We start from the raw sequence: 21,794 nt of genomic DNA on the forward strand, positions 1-21,794 counted from the left end.
CTGCACTCCTCTTGAAAATCCTGAGTCCCTGGAGGGTAATCAGTGATGAATCCATCTGTCAATTAATTGTACCAGCAGGTAACAGCTCGGTAATTGTATTGGATAAATTAGCATCTCTTTGCACATCCACAGGGGGGCTGAGAGGTTTTGAGCCATCTCAGGTTGATGGTCAAGACCTGAGAGCTTGGGCAGCCCGGATGGCTCAGCAGTTTAGCGCCTGCTGCCTTCAGTCCAGGGTATGATCCTGGAGGGCCGGGAACGAGTCCCACGTCGGGCTCCCTGCATGAAGCCTGCTTCTGTCTCTGTCTCTCTGTGTGTGTCTCATGAATAAATAAATAAAATCTTTAAAAAAAAAAAAAAAAAAGACCTGAGAGCCAGGGAGGCAGTGTGGGGGATGATACGCATGGGTCAGTCACAGGCCAGGCTTGTATCTGAAGACAAAGTGATGATCTTTGATGCCAAAAGGTTTTTTTTTTTTTTAAGATTTTATCTATCTATCTATCTATCTATCTATCTATCTATTTATTTATTCATGAGAGACACACCGAGAGAGGCAGAGACACACAGGCAGAGGGAGAGGTAGGCTCCTTGCAGGGAGCCTAATGCAGAACTCAATTCCAGGACCCTGGGATTACGACCTGAGCCAAAGGTAGACATTCAACCGCTGAGCCACCCAGCCATCCCTTAAGATGTAGTATCCAGTCACTCTGGAGGACTAAGAGGGCCAGCGGCCTAAGTGTTGGGGCCCCCAGAAATACACTGTTTAGCAGAGATGAGTACCTACGTGGCCCCGTAGCAAGTCATGAAGGAATGAGGAGGTCAAGGGCCCCTCTTTAGGAATCAGAGAAGCTGGAGAAGTTGCCCAACCAACCAGTCTTCTGGGTGTGCAGGGGACATTTGGGGACACCACCCTATAGACCTGGGAGGGAAAGTCAGGGGAGCAGGACAGGTAGGCAGGGTGCTACTTTCCATTCTGGCCCCAGAGTGTTGCCTGAGTATGAAGAGAGGCAACGAATGTGTTACTCGTCCTCTGGGGATATTGGTGACAGGGGCCCCGAGGACCTTAGGACAGCACTGCCCAGTGGAACTTTGTGCAATGATGTGAGTGGTCCTTCTCTGCGCCGTCCACTATGGTAGCCACTGGCCACTTGTGGCTGTCGAGCACAATGTGGCCAATGGGACTGAGGCACTGACTTTTTCATTGCATTTCATTTTAATGAAGTTAAATGTAAAGAGCCACATGGGGCTAGGGACCTTGGGCCCGGGCAGCACAGCTTTGGGCCGTCTACTGGAAAGAAGTTCTAAAAGCCAGTCCGGTTCCTCCCTGGCTCGTTTCTCTCGGCAGCTCCAAGGAGCTCCCGTGCCGCCTTTCCCTTACTGACGGGAGGTGGGAGCATGCGTGCTTGTGCGAACCTGAGCCTCAGAGGCTGCGGCAACCAGCAGAGCGGCCCCATCACCGGGAGGCGCGCTTCCAGCACATTCTGAGTCACGCCTCTCCTGGTGAGGGGCACACTCCCGGCGACAGCTCAGTCTCCTGTGGAGGAGCCGACAGGCTCCACTTTCCCAGGCCGGAGAACCCCGGGCGTCTGTGGTTGCCTCTGCCGTGGGAGCGGTTGCCGGAGAGATGGCGGATGTTGCCCAGGTAACGTCCCCTCCCTGACGAGCAGAGGGTGAGGACTGCAATGGAGTGACTGACTGGCTCTGGCTCTGTCACACAGGAGGCAGGAGGCTCTCCCCGCTGGCTCTATTGTTTCGGGAGCTGGAGGGGCTTAGTCATGGATGCCAGGAGCCCTGCTGAGTTCCATGTCCTCTGGACCCCTCACTCCTAGGACTTGGTAGGTGACAAGAATGAGAGCTGCGGGTTAGCCAGGAATGGGGCTAGGAAGAGCCACGGAAGCCTTGGGCAGGATTTGGTCTGACCTGACATTGCAGATGAGGCAACTGGAGTACAAGTAATAGGCCCTGCGTTCCACGAGCACTGGGGCTGTCTGCTTTGCTCGCCGCGGGGATCCTTGTACCAACACAGTGCTTGGGGGAGAGGGCTCCTGGTCATTTCTGTTGGATGGTTGGATAGATGATGGATGGATGGATGGATGGATGGATGGATGGATGGATGGATGGATGGATGGATACACAGGTGGATGGCTGGGTGGACAGGTGGATGGATGAAGTAGAGCTTAGATTTGGACTGAGGTCCTCTGTTGCAAACTTGCGCTCTTGACCACTAAGCAGTACTGTCTCTGTCCAGCGTCCTCCCCTACCTGCCTGAGTTGGGGGTTTTTTTCTTAAACACTTTAATTGAAGTATGATTTACACACCTTAAAATCCACCAGTTGTAAGTGTATGATTCAGTGATTTTAGTAAATTCAGAGTAGTACAGCCATCACCACAATCCTGTTTTAGAATATTGCCATCATCCCAGAAGATGCCCTCATGTCCCTTTGCAGTCTGATCCCTGTTGCCACTACCCAGCTCCCCAGCCCCAGGCAATCGATGACTGTCCCACCTTCTGTCTTTATAAATTTGCCTTTTCTAGACGTTTCATATAAAAGGAGTCCTACAATATGTGGTTTCCTCCTGGCTCCTTTGACTTAGCTCCTTATCATGTTTATAAGGTTTGTCCATATCGTAGTACGTATGAGTAGATCCATCCTTTTTACTGCAAATACTAGCCCACTGTCTGGATAGACCACATTTTGCTTACCTGTTCGCCAGCTGACGGACATGGCTGACTGGTGGTTTCCAGTTTGAGGCTATTAGGAATAATGCTATGGATGTTCATGTACATGTCTTTGTGTAGAGTCTGTTTTTATTTCTCTCGGGTCAATTTCTAAGAACAGAACTGCTGGGTCGTATGATAAATTTATGTTTAATGCTTTGAGTAACAAACTGTTCTCCAGTGGCGCTGACTACTGTGTGTTGCCATCAGCACCACACACAGATCCCTGTTCCTCCACATCCTCACCGACACTCGGGATCATCTTTTCGGTTACAGCCAGCCTGATGAGTGTGAAGTGGTGTCTCTTTATGGTTGGAACCTGTATCTCCCTGATGGCTCACCTTGTTGAGCAGCTTTCTGCATGCTTACTCCTAGATTGGCTTTGACTGGAAAAGCCAGGGGTTGGCAAACTTCTTTAAAAGGACCAGATAGCAAATATTTGGGGCTTTGCAGGCCATGTTGGATTTCTATCATGAGTTCTTTGGATTTTTTTGCTTCACAGCCCCTAAGAACATTCTTGGCTTCCTTCCCCAGAAAGGAGCAGGGGGCCAGGTTTGGCCCCTGCCACACTTTGCCAACCCCTGCTTTAGGTCCCTCACAGAGAATTCCAGGGCCCCTGCTGAAAGAATCCCAGTGGCCCATGGGGTCCACGCTGAACATGGCCGAAGGTCACCCCTGCCTCCTGGTGAAAGGGCTCCAGGAGAGGCTCCTGCGAGCCTGGCCATCAGGGTTCCAGAGGCATCCCAGTCCCAGCCCCACAGTGATTCATCACCAGATGAGTTCATCAGAGTTCCTGGGATGAAACCTGCTCGTTTGTCACTCCAGGTGGAGTGAGTGGGTCCCTGGGGGTCCTGGGCTGGTCTCCCTCTGTGCTGTAGCTGCTCTGTCCCAGACCTTAGAGCCTCTTGTGGGTGCCAGCAGCCTGTCCACCCCCCATGACTATGATTTCACAGCCCTGCTCTCCACCTGCTGCTCCTCCTGGCCCCTCCCGCAGCTCCTCCACCCCCTAAGTTGCCTGGCCTCCAGCTCTCCAGGCCTGGTGGACTTGTCCTGGCCTTCACTGTATGCCACCAGGCATTCTTAACCCCCTTCATCACTGTGTCTCCTGACAGATGTACCCCTCCTCTCCACTGTCTGCACTAGCCCTGACAGATGTGATAGAGGGAGACCTTTGGAATTAACCAGAGCCGATTCTGACTCCTGAATTGTCCCTTTCTCGCTGTATGACCTTGGGCGGGTCGTGCCACCTCTCTGGCCGTGAGACTGCTGTGTAAACGGGATGCTAGAGTCCTGTAGCAAACCTTGCAGATGTGCCCCTCAGCCACTCCACTCTGAAGGCTACTCCCTCACGACTACATGTGACTGCCTGGGGGCATGTTCTTTTCTGGCTCTGAGAGCACTTTGTACTGGGCACAGTGCAGCCAGAAGTACGGCAGTGTCCAGGGGGTTGGTGGGTAAATGCTGCAGCTTCTTCACTCCCTGGTGGGGGGAGGGGTAGTGCACAGTCTCCTCGAGTCCCCACAGGATGCACAGCCACCCCCATGGTGGTCATGATGCTTGGCAGCACCTTGTTCACGATGGCCTCCCCCTCCCCACCCTGCATTGCTTTACAAATAAAGAAACCATTTGCACTTGGGTTCTTGTCTTAGGGTCTACTCTGGGGGCTGCTTAGCCTTGGCAGGTCCCCAGCTTCCAGGGTTACAGTGAGGATGGAGTGAGGTGATGCCCAGAAGCGTTCAGTGTGGTGCCTAGTGCATAGTATGCACTCATGACACATTGGCCCTTGTGACAAACCCTGGGACTTTCTGATTTGGATGCACCCACGGAACCTGGGGATGCCCATTAAGTAGGGGCTCAGGCATTCGCAAGAGAGCCGTTGTCCTTCCCCCTCTAAGGAGGGGTGTGTTGGTGAGCGCTGAGGCTCATGCTGTGCAGGGGCCCCTTTTGCCTGACCTTGCTGCCTCAGAGTCTTGGTGATGTTTGTCTGAGTGTGGAGGACTGCGGACAGCACTTGCGGCCCCCAGCAGCGCCCCACCCACCCACCACACCCCACAATGCATTGGCCATATCTGGCGAAGTTTCAACGAGGGTCGGGTGGAACTATGTTCACCCAAGATTAATGATTGCTATTTCTAGGCTGTGGAACTTCGGAGGCCCTTTTTTCACTTACCCTTTTCTTTGTGCTTTTCAGCATGGTTTACATTTCTTGCAATGAGCAGGCATTATTTTCACAAAAAAGAATGAAGTCATTATTCTTTCAAAGGTAAATAACTTGCAGCTGATCAGAAGATAGGGCCCTTACAGCTCAGACTGTATTCCACTCTGGAGTCTACTGTGGGAAGATGAGGATATGCATCATGTGGTTTTCTTTGGGGCTTAATATACGGCAAGTTTCTGTGACCATTTCGCAGCCATTTAAAAATAAAGCAATTCTCTGGGCGTGGAGCAAAACCACTGTGTCCAGGACTCAAAGAAGCATTCATCTTCAGGGATGGATCGGGTTCTTGCCTTGGGAAGTATCTCCAGGGTATTAGACTTTGGGCACTTTGTGTTTGCACCAGACCAGGCAGTTCGGAGGTGACAGTGCTCCTGGCTAATGGTGACAAGGACTGGGGCTGGTTCCTGGCCCCAGGAAGCCTCACAGAACTGGGTGTGTCTTGTCATTAAAATCATGAACTCAACAAGTGCTCATTGTCACCATCATCCCCACCAACTGCATATTTACTGTTCACTTAAACACCCTCTCCTGACAGTCGCTGTGCGTGTCTTCTAGTCATTGTAGGATCTAAAATGATTGACAAGTCAATGTTTCTGGTGTTTCCTCTCCCTTGCCTGAAGAAAATGATGCTGCCTCCACTCTCACCACTTGTTTCCTCTGCCCTGCTGCTGCCCCTCAGAGAGGGCTTGTGTCAGTCTAGTTCTTGATGAGGGATGGTGACCGGCAGAGCACAGCCAGACCAGGAGGGAGAATAAAGAGGCTGTCCTGGGCAGGCAGGCGGGCTCGCCAGCAGGTTAAAGAATGGTAGCAGGGGACAAGCTACATTGAAAGATTGGTGCTGTGAGGTGCCTGGGGGGGTCAGTCAGTTAAGCATCTGCCTTCAGATCAGGTCATGATCCCAGGGTTCTGGGATGGAGCCCCACATTGGGCTCCCTGCTCAGTGGGAAGTCTGCTCCCTCTCCCTGTCTCTCCGCTTGTGCGCGCGCGCGTTCTCTCTCTCTCTCTCTCTCTCTCTCTCTCTCTCTCTCTCTCTCTCAAATAAAAAAATTTTTAAAATGATCTGGGATGATGAGGGAAAACAGACTTTGGTGTGAGTTAACTATGTGGGTGATGCTGGTGATAATGGTGATGATGGGGCATGCATTAGCAAGTGAGAGACTGGAAAATCATGAGTTTGGGAACAAACAGGAAAAAGAAAGTGGGATCCTATTTGCATTGCTGTGGGCTGTCCCTTCTATCCTTTACAAGCTTTTCCATAGAGAGGGGTTAAGAATCAGGATTCCCTTCTTGTGGCCAGTGTCTGTTCTGCTTGGACTCTGCCTTTGAATGTGACTCCTTACAGAGAGTGGACCACATGGGTCCAGAGTTTATAAAGGTCATCCCATGAAAGAGGCTGCAAAGTATTTTCATGCCTGATTTGCAGAAGAGGAAACTGAGGCTCAGTGAGTGATATGCTTTGTAGGAGGAACCGGGCCCGTCTGACTCCAGAATCTACCATGTGTTCCACCCAGAGGCCTCACTCAGCACAGTTAACTGCTCAGGTTGATAAGGAACAGCTTCCCTCAGAGACCTCCTTGAAGGCACTAGGTTCCAAGACCACTTTGTAATTCCAAACTCGGAAATGGATGGTCAGGGAGACCCTGGCAGCACGGGGGGCCAGTGGGGGACCCTGACCCCCTCCCTCCCCACTCCCTCATTCAGACTCTGGCTCAGAGATTATGACTTGTCACCCTGGCTGGCTGCTGGCGCAGTGACACTAAACTTAGGTTTTCCCCAGGGAGCAGAGCACTTAATGAAGGAGTTCATCCAGTGGAGACTCCCAAGCAAGCCAGGGCAGCAGTGGGGCAGGCAGCTGCAGAGCCGGGAGGGAGTTTGGCTGGGACCTCCGCCTTCTGAGGGCTGCTGTTTCCATGATGTCAGAGAGGCGGAACTCTGCCCCACATCGAGGGAGACAGCAGCCCTCGCCCCAGTGCTTTCCAGCTTTGGACGCAGCCCTGAGCAAAGGTGAGAATGCTCGTCTTACTCACCAGGCGGAAACTGAGGACTCCCTTCTCGTTTTCTGGGGGCGTCTGGGCTTGTCACCACCTGGCTGGAGTTGGATTCCTGACCCCCAGCCCATCTGTCCTTTTTCTTAGCTGGGCTCCACTCTCCAAGGGGACCTCTTAGGACCAGGAGGAGGGAAACCATGTCTCCAGCTCTGTAGACCCTTGAATGCTTCCCCTCTGGCTGCACCTGATGATTAGGGAATGCTTTTGGCAGACGTGAGCCTTTTCATTCTTTTTTTTAAGTCACTGGAAACAGTGTGGAGATTTCTCTGCCAGTGTCCAGGAGGCCTGGTTGTTTGCAGGCATAGCCTTTGACTCCGGGCAAGACTTCTTTCTTTGGGAGTCCGTTTCTTAGGAGGGAGCGGTCCACACCAACGGCTTCTCAGGGCCTTCTACGTCCTAATGTATCTGTTTCTTTGATCATCTTTTGTCTTCCACCATCAGCACATCAATAACATGTCTGTGTCTCTTTCTCTCTCCCAATCAGAAAAAGATTTACAAATATAAGAAAGTCCTGAGTAACCCAAGCCGTTGGGAAGTTGTGTTGAAGGAGATCCGAACTCTGGTGGACATGGCCCTGACATCCCCCTGCAGGATGACTCCATCAACCAAGCCCCACTGGAAATCGTCTCGAAACTGCTCTCAGAGGTAAGACATTCCTCCTGTTTGATTTTGCACACTGCCCACCCCCTCCTTCCAGTTTTCTTCCTTTCCCTCTGCTGAGCCCGGTGCTATACCAGGCAGCAGAATTGGACCTGAGTTTACTCTGTCTCCACATTGCCAAAGGAGGCGAGCAGCCTACGGGAGCTGAGAAGGAGGTTTGCTCCTGTGCCTGCAGCCGAGCCACCCCAGGGGTGTGGCAGGAGTGAAGGGGCAGCTGTCACCACCCTGCCATGCCCCACCACAAAACGTGGGGGGATTGGTCTTGGGCCTGAGGCTGGGCTGGCAGTGATGATGGTGGCAGTGAATTTCAGAGTTTTCCAGTTCATGCCCAAGCCAGAGCACGTCTGGAAAACCCCCAGACCGCGCTTCCTCCCTGCCCTTTGGCGTTGGGGCCGGTTGCTCCACCCATGTCTGTCATCCCCCCTGCCCTGGCCTGCATCAGCTCCAGGGGCCCGGGCAGCGACGGCTTTCTGCCCCCATCACCCCCACAGAAGCAGAAAATCCGGCAGCGGTTTTCGCAGCTGGCACTGCTCTGCTTCACCAGGTGGCCCCATGCTAGGGTATGTACCACACTGGACACTGGCCTGGGCATGGGGATGAGGACAAGCCCCTGCCCACCAAAAGCCTGTGTTCCAGCGGGGACAGACAGAGGTGTGGGGGCTCAGTCAGTGTCAGTCACGCTGTTGGCGGAGACGTGAGGCTGCTTGGAAACACTGTTTACTCTGTCCCAGGCCCTATTCTCAGCTCCTCACAGATACTAATGCTCGTCTCAGTTGTTTGCCTGCCTGGCCCCCTGGAGACACTGCATTGATGACTCCTGATTTAAACTCTGCATGGCCACCAGAGTGATCCTTCTGTCCTCCTCCCCTGGGAGGGGCCCCTGCTCTCCTGGCACCCCCGGTTTCCTGGGTAGTTTCGAAACACCCCCCTCTGAATTCATACAAGCTCCCTCTGCCTAGAACCACCCCTTCCTCTGCAGACCCCGGCTGGTTGCTGCTCATCAGCCCAGGAAACTGGCCCAGACCTTCCATGTCTGCTGAATAGAGGGTCCCTTGCCCTGGAGGCAAGTAGGGGGAGGAGGTAGAAGGTGAGCGGCAAAGGTGGTCGCAGGTAGAGGAACAGAGGACGTGCTCTCAGGTGTGAGGCAGCTTCATTTCACAGAAGAGTGAAGACTCGGGCTTTGAAATGAATCACACTCAAGGTCTGGAATTTGAGACCAGGGTGGGTGCTGTATACCCAACTTTGAATCCTGGCTTCCCACTCTGAGCAGGGGCTGGCTGCTTACCATCAGCAAGCACCTGCTGTGTAGCCAGCAGGTGTCAGGTGCCATGTACACAGCATCTCGTGTGGTATATCCTCTCTGAGAGATGGGCCTGGCTGTCTCTATTATACAGGCAAGGAAACTGAGGCCCAGAGACACTGAGGGACCCACTGAGGAAGCAGCAAGGCTGGAAATGCCCCCTGAGGGCTCCCTTGCTCTCACAGCAAGGCCATGTCACCCACCCCCTTCTGCCCCACCAGCCCCACCCCCACCATCACACCATCCTTAGATCAGGCTCGCTGTCAGGACAATGGGAAAGGTGGCAGGCAGGCCAACCTCCAACAGCAGTGATTTCCCATCTTACATGTTTCATCTGACCACACGCCCACAGGCCTTTGCGTCACTTCTCAGGCCAAGGTTTTAAAAATCATCTGATCCCCAAGCACTAGGGTGGAAAGATAAAGGCATTTGAAGGGGAAAAGAAAAGAGGAAGAAGCTTGCATCTGTTGTGTACGTACTGTGTGTCAGGCAGGGGGTCAGTATTAATCACCCTGCCATTTGGTAAGGGACAGAGCTGGGGCTACAGCCCAGGCTTAACGCCTCTCTGAGTGACATGTTTTTTGAATACATGCTCTGTGACCACTGCTTCGGCAGGCATTGAGAGCTGATACTTTACACTTCTCCAGGGACCCTGTGAGGTAAGTACTAAAATGTATAGCCAAATAAACAAAGGCTTGGAGAGGCTGTCACTTGTCCAGGGTCACTTGGATGAATGATGGGCCAGGATCCACGCCCGGGTCTGTCTTACTGGAAAGCTCATGCTCTTGTGCATAGATGGGGCATAAACCTGGATTGGTGGAGACTTTCTGGTGAGGGGGGCAACCCAACTGTGTGAGACAGGGTGGTTGAAGGCAGGTATTGTAGAAACAAAAGGACCTGGTTCTACCCTTCAGGTGCTAACTGGCCTTGGATAGTTTCCTAGGTCTCTCACTACCATGTTCATCTGCGAGTTGGGGCAAAGATTAGCACCTATTTCATAGAATTAAGGATCAGGTGCTCTAATATATACCAAGTGCCTGCCCTGTGCCTGATATGCAGGGAGCACTTGATAAATGGTCACATTTTTATTGTCATGGGAGATGGTTATGATCTTGACCTTAATAAGCACTCCCAGCTGAAGAGTCTGGGGGATGGGTGGAAAAACAAATGCTCTTTCCTCCTTGCCCTTTTTTGTTTAGAGAATATGGGCTAGATTATTTGTTCTCTTTACTCACATTGTCCCCGGGATCTCCTTCTAGGAGGCTCGAGGTATCACCACACCAACAGAAGGTGGGCAGGATCCTGAGGAAGGGACTGGGGAGGGGAGGGGGCTGTTAGTTCTGAGAAAGGACTGTCCATCCACTGCCCAAACAAAGCCGGCTTCCCTGACTTCCTGGGCCCTTGTTGAGTTGAGTGTATGGAGAAGCCACTCAGTTTAGAGTTCCCAGGCCCCCTGTGATGCACTGGCTGTTCGTAGTTCTCTCCACCCAGGGTTGAAAATGGCCTTGGTGGAGAGAAGCGTCCCCGCAGAATGGCACAGGCTGCCACCAGCGATTAGAACAAAGAAATTGGCATCTGTGCTTGCTGAAGGCTCTTCCTGGGAAGGTGCACAGGTGCAGTAAGGAACAGGCTAGTGCCTTCAGAGCCGTCCACCACAGCCTGAGAAATGGAACAGCCCCTGGCTAGGGCCAAGCACCATAGCTCGGTAGTTAGAGATGCGGGCTTGGACATCAGGACAGACAGCAGTCAAACCTCCCGGGCAAGCAACTGAGCCTCTTGAGGCGTGGGTAGCTCACCCGTCAATGGGAGAGTAGAACCATCAGGTAGCTCACCTGCTGACGGGATAGTAGGAGAACCATGGTGAGAAGGAAATGGGTGAGATGAGGATTACGAAGTGTATTCAATCTGAGCATAGTGAGCCCGTGTTCAGCCATAAGGAAAGACCAAAGCCAGGCTTCCACTGACCCTGGGCAGAAAAATTACTGATGTTTAACAGTCTGCCATAAACAGGCCCCTTAAACTCTTCCAATATCCACAAAAAGAAAAAGCCTTTGAAATCAAAAAAACATCTTTCCACCTTCCTATGTTTCCGGATTCTAAGCACTGAGGGCCAGGCTCTCTCCATGGGAACCCGGGACTTGGGAAGGTGCAGACAGGCCCTGGTTCTGTGGCCGTCTTTTTGAGCGGCCTTTTGAGGCCAGATAGGAGCATATTCATGGCCCACTGGCTTCTGTTTTGCTTCAGTGGGTTGTAAACTTGTTAGATATCCTGATGCTCTTAAACCTGATGCCAGGTGGTGAGCAGGGTGGGGCTCTTTCCAGAACCCAAGAACTACCGCTCTTGCCAGTTCACTGGTGCGTTACAAGGGAGGAAACGTGGCTCCATTAGGAAATCTGAACAGACACCAGTAAGCGCCCAGGCCCGCCTAAGCGAACAGCACACCTCAAAACTAGCAGAGAAGACAGTAGAGATCGTTTCTGAGTTTTCCCATGACTTCTCATTTCTCACACATTCATTCCTTTCCTCAGTCACATAGTCACAAGATGGTGGTGACAGGTACCAACTGGGTGGGAAAATCCCAGATTGAGGAGAAAAAAATTAAGTATAATCCATTCAACTTTCTCTTGTTTCTGTGAGTTAATTGTTACAATTCAGATTTAGCTAAAACTTGTTCAGCTTATTGATCACCATTCTTCCCTGGGAACCGAGTTGAGAACCACTGAAATAATATGTGTGCTGTGCCTAAGAGATAGCGTGGCACACAGTCAAGGTTCAGAAGACTGTTTCTTTCCCTGTTTACTGTGAACCTGCCTTCTGGCTTCCTAGTGGCATTTGTATGACGAGAACGAGCATGGGGTTAAGCCCCATCTATGTATCCTCTCAACAGAAGCCTACAGAGGATCCACATTTATGGAAGAAGAAACTGAGTCTCACCAAGGAGGAGTGACTGGTCCAAGGTCACATAACTCACAAGCGGGGAACTGAGACTCCCAACTCAGTCCTCCCCCACAAAAAAGCCATACTTTTCTCCCTTCCTGGCTGATTCTTTGAGGGTGTTCTGATTTGCTTAATTAAGAAAAAGCAATAATTGCACTGAGAGGCTGAAGGCATTTTAACTGTTTGGACTTTGAGATGTAGATGTTCCATTTTATTAATACTATTTTGTTTTGTTTTGTCTTCTTCCTGTACTTCCAACTCAATCCCTTAGAACACAAACTTGACTACCCAGGAGCATGAGAACATCATTGTGGTAAGTCTCTTGGGAACCCTCTCCCACTGTCCACCTCCCGCTCCCCAGAGTCCTTCCCCGGGCCTAAGGGACTTCTCGAAGCACTTGTGTAATCCACCAGCATGGCAAACTCACTCATTCCTGTCTTTTCTGTCGAGCCAGATAGGTCTGCCCTCCTGCCTTTGCACCTTTCAGAGTCCCAATGGATGGGGGAGGGGAGATGCAATTATCAATCTTTGAGATTTGTAGCAAATGTGTCTTCATTGCCTCCTCCTTCCTGACTGTGCTGGGGTGGGGGGGAATTGATGGCAGAGAGAGTATAATTTGTTGAGAAGTACAACCATATTAGCTGAGAGGTAAGCATTCTCTTTCTTGCCCCAAGACATGTCTCCTAGTCAATCCACATATAGAACCTGGATTTTGTTCTCTCTGATATGCAAAGTGAGGTCGTATTTTCTAGGACTTGACTATGATGTAAACACCTTCAGAGTATAATATCTTCCTGGGTGACTTTAAGCTCTAAAATGTGACTCTCACTAGAGAGAAATGAAGTTGCACCTGCTGGAGGCCCAGCACTGTGCCGTGTATTTGAATCCTTAGGTAACTAAGACAGCCCCTACTCCCAAGGAGTTTATCCTCTACTGTAGGAAGACAAGTGAGATCACTGTACAAACAGAGGCACGTAGTGCAGAGAGTAGAGGGATAAACTCACCTGAGAGAGAAACCATGGTGCTTCCTGGAGGCAATGGTGTCTGAACTGGGTTTTGAAGGGATCAATAGGACTTTACCAAATGGCAAACAGAGTAAAGGCATTCCAGAGAGAGGAAGCAAAACGTGTCTAGAGATGTAAAACAACGTGGTACATTCTGGAAGCTTCAGCATTGCTGGAGTGTAAGGTATAAGGAAGTGGGAAGTAGGGAGGCAGAACTTGAGACAGAAGTGAGAGGCAAAGCCTTATGTGTCCAGAAGGGACATTCACCTGTCCAAGAGGTCCTGTGGCTACGGCCTTTGAAACAAGGGTAACATGCCAGATTCTATGCCTCTCTGAGCTGAATTAAGGTTTCATGGGTCCTCCCACCTGGCCCTGCCAAGCCCAGCCTGGAGAATCACCCTCCTCACCCCAGCTGGGTCTTGTGGGTACCAAAGGAGGTGAAGCCCAGGCCATTTATTATGGAGAATGAGGGGAGTACTTCCATGGAGCCCCAGCTACAGTGCCTGACACATAATAGGTGCTCAGTGGGTATTTGCTGAAAATATAGGTTTTTTGTTTGTTTGTTTGTTTGTTTGTTTGTTTGTTTTTTCTCTATGGTCCACCCTGACCACCCATTGCCTTCTCTTGCTAGAAGACAGGGAATGTGAACCTGGGCACCCCCAGTCTCCACCCACCTTTCTCTGGTATACTGTTAATTAATAGGTTTATTTAACAAACATTTTTGGGCATGTGAGTACAGGTATGTGCCAAACTCTAGTCTCTGTTCCACAGACTTAGAGTTGCTGTTGAGAGATTTACTGTGTGCTAGGAGAACCTGGCAGGTCGACAGATATTCAAATATTAACATGATCAGGGGTTGAGATTTGTTAGGGGAGCACAGAGGACAGACACCTAACATCCTCTGCCAGTGAGGGTGCTGGGAGGATGACAGAGGGCTTCCAGGTGGAAGTGAGCAAACTGGATCCTAAAGGATAAGAAGGAGTGCTCCAGTGAAAAGCAGTCCAGGGAGAGAGCCCAGCCTGAGAAAGGCAGAGCAGTGAGACTCTGGCTGGGGGAGAAGCAGATGAGGACATGGGTGCCGGGGAAGAAGTTGGCATCTTCCTCTCCCTGCTGGCAGTACCTGTGGGTCCCACCGTGCGCTTCAGCCCTGGAAGAAGGATGAGGACTTTGGACTGGGGATGAGCCTGGGAAAGGTATTTTGATCTGAGCGATCCAGGCTGCTTTTATCCAGCTAATTTGGCTGAGCTGACCCCTTCGTTAGGCTGGGCTAAGCTCCCCTGCTCAAAAGACATGCCTGAAAACAGAGATTTGTCTGAGGTCTGCCCCCGACCCTGCGTTTTACAGTCTCCCTTTCAGGGCTCCTTATTACCAGTGCCCTTATTGTCACTGGGAAGCCTCCCTTTGGCCCGGAGATTGCATTATCTGATTTGACCTCTTGGCAATTAGTCTTCTCCCAGTGAGGCTTGATATTTTTCTATGTGCTTATTTTTCAAAAATATTTTCACAAGTAACTTGAGTTGGTCTTAGGGGTCAGGCGTCCATCTGTGCAATAGGTAGTTGTCGGCTGGTGACGGCTGGTGCGTCCCTGGACGTGCATGAACCTGGAGCCCAGCTGCCATCCCGCATGGTGGGCTTGAAGCCAACTGTGGGCTCAAGTTTAGAGATGGTGCAGACCCTGGGCCCCCCACCCCACTCACTATGACCATGGGCGAGTCATGGGAGAACTTTAATTTGATTCTATTGAAAATATCTGTTAAGATATTCTTTAAAAATACTTTTGCAAGTATTTCATGAGTATAATTTCATTAGAAAGAAAGAGAGAAAAGGATTTCACCCTGAGTGTCCTCTCCAGAGACAGCCCCTAAGGGTTTTCAGGTGGTAACAAACCCACACAGATACAGGTGGGTTTTTATTTTTGTTTTTTGGCATTAATGATGCAATGCTAGATGTGTTGCTCTACATTGGTTCTTTCATATAACATGGCTTGGAGATGCTTTCAAGTCTCTTTGTGCCTATGCGCCCCAGGGTTTTCAGATTCAGTACCTGTGGCATTTGGGGATGAATCATTCCTTCTAGGGAGTCTGTCCTGGGCATTGTAGAATGTTGAACGGCAGCCCTGGCCTCAACCTAGTTGATGCCAGTAGCACTTCCCTGTCCTGATGATCAAAAACATGTGGGACGCCTGGATGCCTCAGTGGTTGAGCGTCTGCCTTTCTCAGGTCGTGATCCTGGGGTCCTGGGATCGAGTCCCACATTGGGATTCCCCGCACAGAGCCTGCTTCTCCCTCTGCCTGTATCTCTGCCCCTCTCTCTCTCTGTATCTCTCATGAAGAAATAAATAAAACCTTTTTAAAAAATATGTCTCTAGACATGCTAGCATCCCCTGGAAGGCAAAGTCAACCCTGATTGAGAACCACTGGTTCACCTCATACTCTCTATTGGCTCTAGAATATTTTTATTTAACCAGATGGCTATTCAGATCATTTTCAACTAACTAGGCATACTAAGCCTCAGCCTCCTCATGTATGAAATGGGTACAGCAACAGTGCCTTTCTTATAGGGCTCCTGGGACAGTTTAGTGAGCTCATGCGCCTAACATGCTCAGCAGATGACCAAGCTTATAGAAACAGCATGAAAGTATAAGCTCTTAATTAATCATACCTTTTAGAATGATCGTAACTCTGTGATGAGAGCAGCCCTTATAACTTCCCTGACCCTCTGTCTCTTCATCTGTACAAATGGGAATAACTCCCGCTTGACCTCACAGAGTTGTCATGAGGATCAAATGAGATAATAGCATGGAAGCCCGGAGCCCATGCCTGACACCCACTCTGGGCACTTAAATCCTTCCCATTTCTTTATTCCTTGACTCATTCTGGAGAAAGAGAGGTTGGTATGATTGAAGGGGCTCAGGCCTGCACGTGGTCCCTCCTCGCAGAGTGGTCCGAGAGCTGGGTCTGGGGAGCAGAGCCAGGCACCCCTGTCCTGCTGCCCCTGCTATGGCCAGACCAGCACAGTGGGAGGGCTAGGCATGCAGCTGCAGAGAATCCCCACCCGGTGTATGGAGCCAGAGCCGTGGGCCAGCCTTGTGCCACTTGTGTACTGTTGTCTTTCATTGCCCCATTTCTCCTTAACTGTGGTCACCAGACGGGGCTATTTGTGTTCTGGTCGTGTGGAGGGCCAGGGTTGAGAAGCAGTGTGGCAAATAATTCAGGCTCCTGAGTCACAGCCATGGGTTCAAGTTCTGCTCCGCCATATTCTGACTGCGTGATCTTGGACAGCACACCTAATCCCTCCCTCCCGCTGAGAGAAGGGGCAGGACTCACAGCCACCTCCCAACACAGCAAAGATCACACATGATGCAGTTAGCACCGAGCCCAGCAGGGAGCGTGCCCAGGATAGCGCCTGCTACTATGGAGGTTGCTGTTGCTCTGTCTCTGTCATGGGTGTCATTTCTGGCCCATGTAGCTGGAAGGGGACTGTGACAGGCCAGCGGGCTCAGCCTCACGGGGAGTGAGGTGCCCACCAACCCCGGCCCACACTGTCCAGAGAATGTTCTGTGCCGGTGGAGGTATTCTCTGCTCTCCCTGGCACAGTGGCCACTGGCTACACGGGACTCCTAGCACCTGACATGCAGTTCGTGTGACTGAGGAACTACATTTTTTATTTTATTTCACTTAAAATGGTTTATTCCCTGTCAGTTAAAATGTGAGTAGTTGCATGTGGCCAGTGGTCCCCGTGCTGCCTGGTGCTGCCCCAGACGGATGAGACCCTGGGCTATTGGTCAGCCTGGCTGCTGGTGCTCAGTGTCAGTCACTTCCTCCCTCCCAGAGGTTCATTTGCATGATGTCTGGTCATCTCTTCTTGGCATCCAGTGATGCTTCCTTTCCCCAATGGCCCCAGGCTCAGTGGAAGGTCTTGCTGAGAGGTACCTGCCCATATCCAAAGGCATCGCTGTGGGGAACAGATCACGGAGACCCTCTGAGAGCGAGCAGGCAGGTCTGAGCCGTGAGAGTCAGCGAAGGGAGAGCGTGTCCTCACCAAGCCCTCCTGGGAGTCGGGCCAAATCACTACCCCTTGCCCTGTGTCCAATATAGCCCAAGTCAGCCCCCGTGTGTTGGTGGTGCTCTGGGCAGCAGGCTTATTCTGAGGCTGAGACTCCAAAGCTTCTAGAATTTTCTCTCACCAAATCCCCCCAACAACTCTGTGAGTCACTTGATAGGCTAGAAGACTAATGCCCAGAGAGATTGAGTTGCTCACTCAAGGTCACACAGCCTGGCAGTCTTGGTGCTGGGTTCTGGGTCTCCTGTTTGCTAATCTTGTGCCCAGTGTGACAAACAGGAAAGTGAGCAGACTTCACATGGTGTTGACCATCCAGTACCTGACATGTATGGAGAGCTGGCCTTACTTCAGGGTTTATACCAGGAGTTCTCAGTTGGGTGCAGTAGGCAATGTCTGGACACATTTCTTTACAGTCATTCACATATTTTATTTGAATCAGAAGTTTAGCAACATCATCACAACAGAGATTATGAAAGGGGAAGAAAAATCAAGAATCAAGCGTCATTTGGGCCCTGGGAACCTTGTGCAGGAATGACAGTGGGAACCAGTAAGACTCGTACAGCTAGCCTGAGAAGGCTTGGTAAGGAACGAACTCAAGGGATGTCACGTATTCTAACCTCCCTTAATATAAAATGACCTGTTTGGAGGCTTTCTGGTTGTCACAACTGGCTGAGAGTTGCTGCCAGCGTCTGGCGGGTTGACCACAAGGTCACTGCTCAACCCCCTGTGAGGGACAGGGCCAGCCGACCCTAGGTGGCGACACAGCAAGGCTTGGAAGGCCTCCCTCCCGCTCCTGCAGTGATACTCCCTGCCCTGCTCTCCAGGCGGAAACTCAGGCGTTAGCAAGAGAGGATATAACGTTCTAACAGTTACACTGCAGTCAGCTTCAGAACTAGAACTTGAACCCAGGACTCTGACCCCAGCACCCAGGGTTATAACCGTTGCACTGTCCTGCCCCATAGCCATGGACTGTTCATCTGAGGGAGATGTGGATGGACAGCAGTGGGTCATGGAGCCCCTCTAGTTACCAGCATCCTTATAGGTGTGGTATACCTGGAGGGCAGCCCAGAACTTTTATCAGCTTCTCAGTGGGAGCCATGAGCACAGCCCACCCCCTCACCCCACCCCCACCTGGAGATGGTATGGATTCTTTCCTAGAGATTCCAGCTGACATTTGTTCGTTGTCTTTCAGGCAATTGCTCCTTTGCTGGAAAACAACCATCCACCACCAGATCTCTGTGAATTCTTTTGCAAGGTATGGCATTACTGAAATGGGGCTATGTCCATAGGAGGCAGCCTGCCTCCCTGTGTACATGCTGGGGTGGCCTGGCACAATTTGCTGAAAACCCAGGCTTCCCCAACCTGGGTCAGGGACCTGGACAGAGCCAGAAGGCCAGCCAAGGCAGCACATTCTTAGAGCTACAGCTCGCTCTGTGCCAGGCAGGTGATAAGCAAAGCCCACGGTCCAAACCAGTGGGTCAGGGAGGAGCATCCGGCTTTTCCTTGGAATATCTTTGTAGCCGTCTTGGGAAAAATTTGTAGCAGATTTTCTGGGTTTCTGACGTCAGAGCCAGTTTATTATTAGCCACGGCTCCTCTGAGCACCGGCTGGCCCACAGTGGGGCACAGCTATGGGGCTTTTCCTGAACAGGGAAAGCAGGCAGGGATGCCAGGTCAGCAGGGAGGAGCCACAGAGCAAGCCATCCACTCCTTTGGACCCAGTGCCAGGCTCCCAGTGGGATTTACATGGAACATGCCCAGGGTACGTTGGGGACCAGTCATCCCTCACTCTGAAAGCACAGTTCAGCAGTCCGGGGGCTGAGCCAACATGCAATCCTGTTTTGTTCTTTGCTGTGTGATTTTTTTTTTTTTTAATGTAATGATTTGATGTCCTTGGAGAGACGCAGAGCCTGGATGTGCTACCCCAGTGCTCTCTGCTCTTGCACTTGCTGACTCACTTCACTGGTGCTCCTTTCTTCCCGCTCCTTCCACAGCCACATGCTATCCTTGCGGGGGGAGGGGTGCATGGTGTAGACTATGTCCACCAGCAAGACGAACATGTGGCACAGCAAAGCAGCTACCTGGGAGACCTGGTGGTTTCTGGAGGAGGGGTGAATGTGGTGCCCTTGGTGCCTCTGCACCCTGCTCAGAGATCATGCTCTCTCTACGTTAGGGGACAGGAGCTGCAGAGATTACAGAGACAGGGATGCATTATCCCCTTTGGCGAGTCTCCCCACCTTTTCCAGCAACCCACAGAACCGAGGGGGCGCCCAGCCTGCTGGCCCAAAGTGCCCAGGTGCATTCTCAATGTGCGTGTATGGGCATGTGCCCATGTGTGCCTTCTGGGCCAGGCAGGTGAGCTTTTGAGGTTGTCCCTGCACGTGTCTGCATGCGTGCAAGAGTGTGTCTGCACAGGCCTGGGGCTTCTGTGCTGAATCGAGGCCCCCTCCTCCTTAGGGGCTTGGTAAAACCAAAGACAACTATAAACGGGCCTTCTTTGCCCCCAGTACTTGGGGGGCGTCATGCCCTGAGCAGGGTGGGGTCAGATAACCCAGCACATGGGCTCTTGAGAGGCTGGCCAGCTGCTCCCTTCCCTATCACAGCAGGTCATCTCCTCTGTCCGTATTTTGTCCAATTTAATCCACATCTGCTCCTTGTTCCCCTCTCAGGCTGTATGGTCTCTCCCAGATTTCATGGTTTTCGAACTGTTGTTCTAAAACAGTGGATCTAAAAAAATAAAAAATAAAATAAAATAAAAATAAAATAAAACAGTGGATCTTTGTTCAAAGTAAATCATACCTGGGGGGTCCTGGTAGCACAGTTTAAAAAGTAGTGATGTAGAAGAAGCCATTGTTTTCGGCATTTCTTGCTAGAACTCTAGTCGGTCCTGAAACAGGAGGCTGCCCTGCCCTTTGGAGGGAGGGGTCCCAGCCTGGGACTGGGGAGCTGCTGTGAGCCTTCAGGCTCTTCATCCTCTTGCGGTCAGCATCCCAGCATCAGGTATCTCATCCACCAGACGGCCTGCCCAGACGGGAGAGCTCAAGGGGAACAAAGCCACCCCCACTCAGTCCACCCTGGGCACGCCTGGGCAGCCTCGCCTGCCAGATTTTTCAAAACCAGAATTCTAAGATCTGAGAAAAGTGTATTGCTCTTGGATTTCCCAGGAAAGCCCTGATTTCTAATATTCCAAGTCCTGCGTCCTCATCCAGTGGTTAGAAATTCAGCATCCTTAGGGCAGGGCAGGCTATAAATGTGTTGGCGTGGCCGGGCCTTGTCTGTTCCACCCAAAGGCCTTCAGTTTCAATCTGAAAAACAGAACACCACCCCGATAAAGTACAGAGTACAGTAAAGGTGCATTTGATGGCTCGCAGACTGCTGCCAACTCATCAAAGCCAGTAGCGGAAAAGCCACAGAACTTCCAGGATTCTGGTGTCTAGGCACTAAACTCCTGGTAATCTCGCACCCAGTTTTCAAGACTCCTCTGTTCAACCGTGCACTCTGAATCTTGGTGCTGCAAAAGGGGTCACTGTAGTAAATACGGTGTCGGAATGGACGGCTGCCTGTACCACCTGAAACAGTCTCAGACCTTAAGAGCTACAGACCAAGTCAGGACTTCCAGAGGCCCGATCAGCTCTGGGTGGACCCTGCCAGGCTCGCCACTGACTGTATCCTCCTGTCTCCCCAGCACTGCAGAGAGCGGCCCCGGTCCATGGTGGTCATCGAAGTGTTCACCCCCGTGGTCCAGAGAATCCTCAAGCATAACATGGTGAGTTGCCCTGACACCCAGACTGTGAAGCCAGACTTTCACTTACCCCGGCCTGACAGCCAGGGGCTGGGGTTGGGATTCAATTTAAGTTGGAGTATTTGTGCAGCCTGTCCTCCTTGGCTATATTTTTTTCTCTTAGACAACAGGAAGAATCTTTTCACAGTAAAAATAACAAAAATAGTATGGCTGGGGAAGAAAAGAAGTTTCCCATGTGTCGAGTCACAAATAATGTCTACAGACACTCTGCCCTAACGTCTTCAGTAGGGACTGTCCATAGCATGTCCTTCTAGGGGCTGGAAAGGGCGAGAAGAGTGACTGTAGCATGGAGAAACCTGACAGTCACAACCGTGGCTGGCCGGTCACAGTCATCAGCAGCAGTGACGAGTCATATGAGGGCAGGGACCCTGATACAGTGTAAGGAGAAGAGCACTAGACCTCTGGGGGCTGCTTCTCTCAAACCCACAGGTCCCGTCTAATCCTGAGAAAAACATTTGACCAGTCCCCATTGAGGGACATTCTACAGAATACCTGGCCAGCACTGCTCAAAACTGTCCAGGCCATCGAGAACAAGAAAAGTCTAAGAAACTGTCACAGCCCACAGGTACTTAAGGCGACATGATGATTACATATAGCGGAGTGTCCTGAGTGGGATCCTGGAACCAAAACAAGACATCAGGGGAAACAGAGGCAATCTGAATACAGTATAGACTGGGCCGTAAGACTCTCAGTCCAGGGACAGCAGCAAATATCATGCTTTCTCCATGCTACATGTGGGGATACTGAGGGTTGGCAGAGTCCACTCACTGGCCCCACAGGCCACAGCTAGGAGGGAGAATAACTAACATCTGCTCACAGATATTTAGTGAGCACCTGCTTAGAGCCAGACACAGTGTGACACTCCAGCATATTACATTATTTGACCCTTATGAAAGCCCATATTTGACCCTTATGAAAGCCCTCCTTTCATGGATGAGGTGCCTGGGACCCAGAAAGGCTCCATAGGTCACTCAGGGAACCCATAAGCAGCCATGAGTGCTCCTGAGGAGTGCTGAGGAGCAACAGTCGAAAGCAGGACCAGTAT

At 51.3% G+C, this 21,794-nt stretch overlaps 1 protein-coding gene across 1 annotated transcript in view; it reads left to right on the top strand.

Moving 5' to 3' along the window:
- The window catches only part of CMIP (c-Maf inducing protein), a 231,058-nt gene that overhangs the window by 171,508 nt on the left and 37,756 nt on the right, over positions 1–21,794 (top strand). The window contains 5 exon segments of the mRNA XM_055307156.1: positions 7,470–7,563; positions 7,566–7,630; positions 12,154–12,195; positions 18,141–18,203; positions 20,633–20,713. Coding sequence (XP_055163131.1) covers positions 7,470–7,563; positions 7,566–7,630; positions 12,154–12,195; positions 18,141–18,203; positions 20,633–20,713 — 345 coding nt within the window.

Source organism: Nyctereutes procyonoides, unplaced genomic scaffold (assembly GCF_905146905.1).
Source record: "Nyctereutes procyonoides isolate TBG_1078 unplaced genomic scaffold, NYPRO_anot_genome, whole genome shotgun sequence".
Classification (NCBI taxonomy): Eukaryota; Metazoa; Chordata; class Mammalia; order Carnivora; family Canidae; genus Nyctereutes; species Nyctereutes procyonoides.